Source organism: Coloeus monedula (genome assembly GCF_965178545.1).
Source record: "Coloeus monedula genome assembly, chromosome: 22".
Taxonomy (NCBI): Eukaryota; Metazoa; Chordata; class Aves; order Passeriformes; family Corvidae; genus Coloeus; species Coloeus monedula.
This window is the reverse complement of record NC_138802.1, coordinates 7251293-7258817: the sequence shown is the minus strand read 5'-3', so window position 1 is coordinate 7258817 and position 7525 is coordinate 7251293. Positions and strand designations below refer to the sequence as shown.

Sequence of the window (7525 nt, the reverse complement as noted above, 5' to 3'; positions counted from 1 at the left end):
CAGGGCCGAGCCCCCTCCCCGGACCGAGCCGAGCCGAGCCCCGTCCACTCCCGGACCGAACCGAGCCCCCTCCCGGACCGAGCCGAGACCCCTCCCGGACCGGGCCGAGCCCCCTCCCGGACCGGGCCGAGCCCCCTCCCCTCCCGTCCCCTCCCGGACCGGGCCGAGCCCCCTCCCCGTGCCCGGCGATGCCCGCCCGCCCCCCGGCGCGGGGGCCCCGCTGAGCCCCCTCCGCGGGCACCATGCGCACCATGAGCCCCCTGCCCCTCTGCCTCCTGCTCGGGCACCTGCGGCACCTGGCTCTGGGTGAGTGTCACCCCCCGAGGGGACAGGGACCCCGCGGGCCCGCGGGAGGGATGGGGTGACCCCCGCACCCTCTCTGGGAACGGGGCGGGCTCGGGGTTCGGCGCCCCCGCCCTGGGGTTTGGGGTGAGGGGGGAGGGGGGGGGCGCCCATGGAGAGGAGAATGGGTTTGGAGCGGGGAATTGGGGTTGGTAACTGGGACACGCGGTCTGGGGGCGTTATTGGGGCACCCCATAACCCGGCACTGGTGTGGGATCTGTTATTGGGGCACCCCATAACCCGGCACTGGTGTGGGATCTGTTATTGGGGCACCCCATAACCGGGCACTGGTGTGGGATCTGTTATTGGGTCACCCCATAACCCGGCACTGGTGTGAGATCTGTTATTGGGGCACCCCATAACCCGGCACTGGTGTGGGATCTGTTAATGGGGCACCCCATAACCGGGCACTGGTGTGGGATCCGTTATTGGGGCACCCCATAACCGGGCACTGGTGTGGGATCTGTTATTGGGTCACCCCATAACCCGGCACTGGTGTGGGATCTATTATTGGGGCACCCCATAACCCGGCACTGGTGTGGGATCTGTTATTGGGGCACCCCATAACCCGGCACTGGTGTGGGATCTGTTAATGGGGCACCCCATAACCGGGCACTGGTGTGGGATCTGTTATTGGGGCACCCCATAACCGGGCACTGGTGTGGGATCTGTTATTGGGGCACCCCATAACCGGGCACTGGTGTGAGATCCGTTATTGGGGCACCCCATAACCGGGCACTGGTGTGGGAGCTGCTATTGGGTCACCCCATAACCCGGCACTGGTGTGAGATCTGTTATTGGGGCACCCCATAACCGGGCACTGGTGTGGGATCTATTATTGGGGCACCCCATAACCCGGCACTGGTGTGAGATCTGTTATTGGGGCACCCCATAACCCGGCACTGGTGTGGGATCTGTTATTGGGGCACCCCCTGAAGAGGACGGTTTTAATGGGGCACCCCCTAACCCGGTGTGAGATCTGTTATTGGGGCACCCCATAACCGGGCACTGGTGTGGGATCTGTTAATGGGGCGCCGTTAATGGGGCGCCGTTAATGGGGCGCCGTTAATGGGGCGCCGTTAATGGGGTGCCGTTAATGGGGTGCCGTTAATGGGGCGCCTGCTTTGCACCCAGCAATGGGGCGCTGGGGGACCCCGGGAGAGGCCGGGGGGTCTCATCCATGGGGCCACCCCCGTGTCCCCTTTTCCCGCTTCTCCCGGGCTCCGGCTGCGAATCCCAGCCCTGCTCTAGACGGGGGTGGGGGGGTTGGAATCTGTGCTCTGGGGACCCCCACGAGTTCAGTTTTGGGGGGGTCACAGCCCCTCCTGCTCCTTTGGGACCCCCAAACCCCGAGCAGGGAGCAGCATCCCCCAAATCCCCGCCGTGCTGGGGGATTGCAGCTGCCCGAGATCCCAAAAAAACCCCCGGGACTCCGCTCCCCACCGCAGCCCCAAACCCGCGGCTCCGGGGAGGGGAAAACACCCGGGAAGGGAAACTTTCCCCTCCTCTCATCCCACAGCCTCAGGAGCAGCCGTGGAATTGTATTCCATGTCCATTTGAGGCCAATTCCCTCCTTTTTTCCCCCCAAATCCCCGCTCGGGGGTCTCAGGTGGCCGCTCCTTCCCGAGCCCCGGCTGCTCCCGGGAAACCGGGAGCTTTTCCAGCCTCCGGGAGCTGGAGGCGCGAGCGGAGCCTGCTCGGCATCTCCCATTTTTTTTTGGGTTTTTAATGGACTTTTTCCTCTCCGGGAAGCGCCGGCAGCCGCTGCAGGGCGCGGGGCGGGGGAGCCTCGGCTCTGCGGGGCCGGCGCCACACAAAGGAGCCGATTCTTCGCCGGCTGCTCCCGCTCCGTCCCTCCGGGATCTCCGAGCAGGAGCCCAGCCTGGATTTGGGCTCTGGCAAGAATTCCCCGCATCCCTCTTTGCCTTTCCCGCTGGGATTTGGGTCCTGCCGGGCTGCGGCTGCTGCTCCGAGCCCACCCCCCCCCCCCCCCCGCTTTCATCCCGAGCATCCCCCACGATCCCAGCATCGGGAATAAAACCCGCTCGGGAAAAGGAGGGGAGGGGAGGGGGGGAACTTGTGCCAAACGCAGCCCCGGCTCCCTCCCCTCCCCGCTCTCCTCCGCCGCCGTTTTAAGGTCACGGACAGACAATTTCCAAGGAACAACGCATCCCCCCGGCTTTTCCGTAGCTCCAGCTGTCTGTCACTGGCGCAGGGATCATTTTTCCTGCCTCTCTCCTGCTTTTTTCTCGCCGCGGATCGGGCGGTTGCTCTCGTGCTGTTGATTCCGGAGCGGGGAAATCTCTGTTTGTGGGGTGGGGGGGTTTTTTGGGCGGGGGAGGGGGGGAAATGGGATCAAAGTTGGTTCGTGGAGGGGCTGGAGGAGCTCGGGGAGCCCGGAGGGGTTGCGGGTGATGAAGTGATGGATGCAGCGTCGGGAATTGCTTGGATTTGGACATCCAGGAGCTGGATTTGGGCTCTCAAACCCCACAGGAACTTCGCGGCTTTGCTGGATCCCGAGGATCCGCCGTGTTCAGCATCTCCTTCCCTATGGAGGCCGCCCCTGCCCGTGCTCTTTTTGGGATTCCAACCCAACCCGGCCTGGAATTCTGCGATTCCACCCCTCGGCTGTCCCAAAAACCCCAGCCCGAGCTCTGTTTTTGCACCACACAGCCCCAAATCCCGGCCAAATCCTGGGTTTGGGGCACCTCCCTTTGCTCGGCGCAGCGGGGGCTGAGCTGCTCCCGAATTTCGGGGAGGCAGAGCGTTGTTCCCGAATTTCGGGGAGGCAGAGCGCTTGCCATTCCCCAATTTCCGAGGGCAGATGGCTTTTCCCTGGCTGACGGCATCCTTGGCCGGAGCCGCCGCCGTGCCCTCCCCGTCCCTCTGTCCCCTCCCCAGCCCTCCGTGCCCTCCCCAGCCCGCCTGCTGAGGGATCCAAGGGATCCAAAACACCGGGAAGATCCAGGTGGGCACGTCCCCAACGCGCCGATTCCCGCTGTTCATCCCCCCGTTTGCCGTATGACCCCCAAATCCCTTTTGTTTTGTAGGGAATTTCGCCTGGTTTTATTGTCCCCTCGTTGACCCCCTCATCCCTGCCGCATCCCGGAGGATCCCGCTGCCGGAGCGATCCCCAGAAATCCTCTGGAAGCACTTCCCGCCCTACAAATCATCCTTGGGAAGCTTCGTTGGGCTTTCCAGCCCTTTTTTTCCATCCCTCACCCGGTCAGGAAAAGCCCTTTTGTGACCCCCGAACGGAGCTGGGCGGGATTGGGATCATTCCCGAGGTGTTTCCCAGCCCTCCGGGAGCATCACCCCTCGGATTCCAGCTTTTTTTTTCTCCTTTGTCCTCGGCTCAACCTCTCCTTTTGTCCAAAAAAAAAAAAAAAAGGAAAAAAGCCGCCGGGGCCGGGGCTAAGTGGGTTAAGGAGCCGTCAGGAGGGAAAAACGAGGCCACGCGGAGGAGGCAGCGGCTGGACCATGGAAAAGGAGCCGGAGCGCCAGGAAAAGAGGCTGGAAAAGCGCCCCTCTTCCCCAAATCCATGGATTCCGGGATCAGGGCTGGCTCGTTCACTCCCCGCCTGAAATACGGCCCCAGAAAGGGCTCCTCGGGGGTTGTTTTAGGGCCGTGGCGAAGCCTCCGGGGAGGGATGGAAGTGTCGCGTTCCCGGAGATTTCCAGAGGTTTTATCCCGGTGATTTGCGTTGGCTTCTGCTGCCCACCCCCAGCCGGGGAAGGGGGGGGGGGGAGAAAAAAAAGGGAAAATCCAAGTGTCTGAAGCTTTTCAGGGATTTGTCCTTGGGGATATCCCTGAAAAATCGAGTTTGGGAAAAAAGCTCTTTGCGGTTGGGATTTTACCTGGAATTCTCGCCCCTCTCCGTTCCCCCTGAGGTTTTCCTGGCAGGGGTTTTCCCAGCTGACACGGAAGCCCCCGGCTGGATCCTTTTCCAACCTGGAAAAGCCGATTTTTCCTCGTTTTTGGAGGGAAAACCCAGCGTGGGGCTTTCCCCAGGGTAGTAGGAGCCACCTGCTCCTGTTTCTTTTTAATGGAAGGAGGAATTTGGTGGGAATTGTGTGGGAAAAGGAGGAGCAGGGGATGGAATCCTGCTTTAATTCACCTGTAAATCCCAAAAATCCATCCCACATTCCCGCCACCCTTTCCTAGTAACGCTTTTCCCATCAAATCCTGCATTCAGCTCTGTTTTTGGAAGTTCTTCCCGCTGTGTCCACGAATCCCGCATTTCCACGGAGCCTCTCCGGGTAAATCCAGGCCATGCAGCCCCTTCGGAAAATCCCCCTCGCTGTGCTAATTGCCCTTCCCCAATTAGCCCAATTTCCCTCTTCCCACTGGCTGCTTTTGGGAGCTGCCACTTCCAATCCAGAGCTCGGGGAAAAGCTGCGACTCTGGCAAGGATCTTCCCTCTCCTTGTGCCTTTCCAGGATAACCAACATCTTCAGGACAGGGAGACATTCCCGGCTTTATTTCTCCATGGAAAAGCTCCTGTGTTAAATCGTGGCTGCTCCCGGAGCATTCCCAAAGATCCCCGAGCTCTGTTTGGAGGTGTTCACTCCCCAAATTCCCTTGGGATTGGTGGCATCCCCCCAAAACCAAAGCCTGGGAATGTTGCAGGGTTTGGCTTGGGAATGTTGGTGCCCTTCGGCCTGGGAGAAGGAATTGGGATCCAGGTGCCGGGAGCCCGGAGCTGAGCGGGCCCTGCCCTGTGCAGTTGTTAAATATTCCCGGCTCCATCCCACGGAATCCTGGGATGCTCTGGGTGGGAAGGGACCTTCAATCCCATCCCATGCCACGGGCAGGGACAGCTCCCACTATCCCAGGTGGCTCCAGCGTGGCCTTGGACATTCCCAAGGATCCAGCCACAGCTTCTCTGGGAATTCTGTGCCAGGGCCTCTCCACCCTCCCAGCCGGGAATTCCTTCCCAAAAACTCATTCCAATTTCCCTCTGGAACTGGGGACCCATTCCCTGTGTCCTGTCACTCCAGGCCCTTTTGAACAGACTTTTCCCGTTTTTTCTATCAGCTCCTTCAGCTCCTGAAAGGCCAAAACTGGGTCAACCCAAAGCTTCTCTTCTCTGGGCTGAACATTCCCAACTCTCCCAGCTTTTCCTTGGAGCCTCCTCTGGACTCCAGCAGCTCCAGAGGGCAGAATTCCCACTTTTCCTGCTGTGGGATCAGCCCTGGACTTGGGAGGTTTCCATGGCCAGGTCCTTCTCCACGTGCTCATCCCAGCCTGGATCCATCCCCGGGATTGCCGCGCTCCAGGTGCAGCTCCTGCTCCTGTTAAACCTCAGGAGATTCCTGTGGGCCGCTCCTGGACTTCTCCAGGTCTGGAAGCCTGGAGGCTTCTCAGGTGCCTCCAGACTCTTCCAGGTCTTGCATCCCGAATCCATGGGTGGTCCTGGAGCATCCGGATGATCCCACCAGGCGCCCTTTCCCATGGAGAGGTTTCCCATTCCCATTTTTTCCCCATAGCCATCACCAAAAATGCTTTTTCCTGCTGGGAAATCCTTGGGATTTGGGAATGCTTGACTGACTCTCACCTCATGTTCTGGGATCTGCCAAGGAAAAGCTCTCGGGATAAGAGTGGGGTTTTAGTGAATCCAGGTGTGGGAATTCGGCTGAGACGGAGCCAAGGATCTTCCCAAGGCTCTGGCAGCGCTTGCCGAGGGAAAAGCTTTGCAGGGAGCTGGGAATGGAGCTGGAATCACAGCCTGGATGGCTGGGAATGGGCACAAATTCCTGCCTGGAACAGGTGCAGGGGGACGAAGCAGCATCACCCCCTTGGATCCCCTAGTGATGGGATTTGGGGGATTTTTCCCACTTTTCCACAACAAATCCTTGACTTCAGCCACGCCGTGTCCGGCTCTGTGCTCAGACCCCACAGAGAGGCAAAACGAGGTGAGGAGCCCCCAGATCCTGAATTTTGGGAGGCGGCTCCGGCTGTGCGAATTCCCGGCTCTGCGAATCCCAGCGGGAGGGATGCAGCTGACGGATGGGGCTGGAATTGTTCCCGATCCAGCTGCTCTCTTTGCCCTTTTGTTTGCTTGCGGCCGCGCTGCCGGGCTCGTTCCGAACTCGTGGCTGGCGCTCCCATTCCATTCTCTCCTTCCCGCTTTTCCCCTCTTTTCTTCTTTCCCAAAATAACCCGTCAATCACCGGCCTTGTTTTCAGCGCGTTGGGACCCGGATCTGCTGGGAATGCCAAGGGCGGGTGGATTCCAAAGGCAGGGATAATAACCTGCGGCTGTTGTTCCCTCTTTGGAATTGTTGATTTTATCCAATTAGGGATTGGGGCTCTCCAAAAGCCTTTGGATCAGGGAAGGTGCCTCATTTCCACTCCCACCTTGGATTCAGCTCCGAGGAGGTTGGGGAAATGCCAGGAAACGCCACAATTCCCAGCAGAGGGAATGGGAACAGGGCTGTGGAGGTGGGAATGTGGCTCCACCGAGCCCTTCCCGGCCTCCCGGCCACACATTTTGGCTCCTCTGGTGCCAGCAGTGCTTTTCCATCCCGAAAATCCTGCCTGGAGCAGGGGAGGCAGGGAATTCGTTTGTCTCCTGCTCAAAGCTCCGGAATAATTTCCCATTCCTGTAATTCCTTGGTCAATTTTCTCCGGATGGGAGGGCAGAGGGGATGAAAGCCCTACTCCACCTCCCTGTGCCCAGGGATAAATCCTGGAGCTGCTTCCCATGCGGCCAGGACAGGGATAGCGGGAGCTGGGAATCTTCCTTTGGGATGCATCTCCTGCTTTTGCACCTCTTTGTTCCTTTCCCAAGGATCTGCAGCCACAGGGAAGGGCCGGAGCCAGGGAGATGCTCCATGGGGGGAATTTGGGATCAGAGGGATGGGTGGGATGAAGAGTGATGGGAGGTGACACTTGGATCTGCTTCGTGGTAGTCTCCCATCCACGGAAATGCTTTTTTTTTGGGATGAATTCCATGGATAAGCCTGGATTTATGGGTAGAACATTGCTTTGGAGGCCGCTCGTGCTGGGCTGGTCCCAAGGTGGGATTTGCTCCTAGATCTGGGGTCTGGAAAAGAGGGAAGTGATGGAAGGGACATTTTTGGCCCATGATTGTCACCATGGGATGTCCCGGGATGGATTTGGGAATCTCTGGCTCTTCCCAGAAGCTGGGAACAGCAGGAGAGGGTCACAAAGGCTCCAG

The 7525-nt window shown here is 59.7% G+C and overlaps 1 protein-coding gene across 1 annotated transcript in view; it reads left to right on the top strand.

Annotated features, from left to right (window-relative positions):
- Positions 1–242: 242 nt before the first annotated feature.
- IGSF21 (immunoglobin superfamily member 21) overlaps positions 243–7525 on the top strand; it is a gene marked incomplete at both ends in the record, with an annotated part of 49617 nt that continues 42334 nt past the window's right edge. The window contains one exon of the mRNA XM_082295935.1: positions 243–306. Coding sequence (XP_082152061.1) covers positions 243–306 — 64 coding nt within the window. The remainder of the gene's footprint in view (positions 307–7525) is intronic.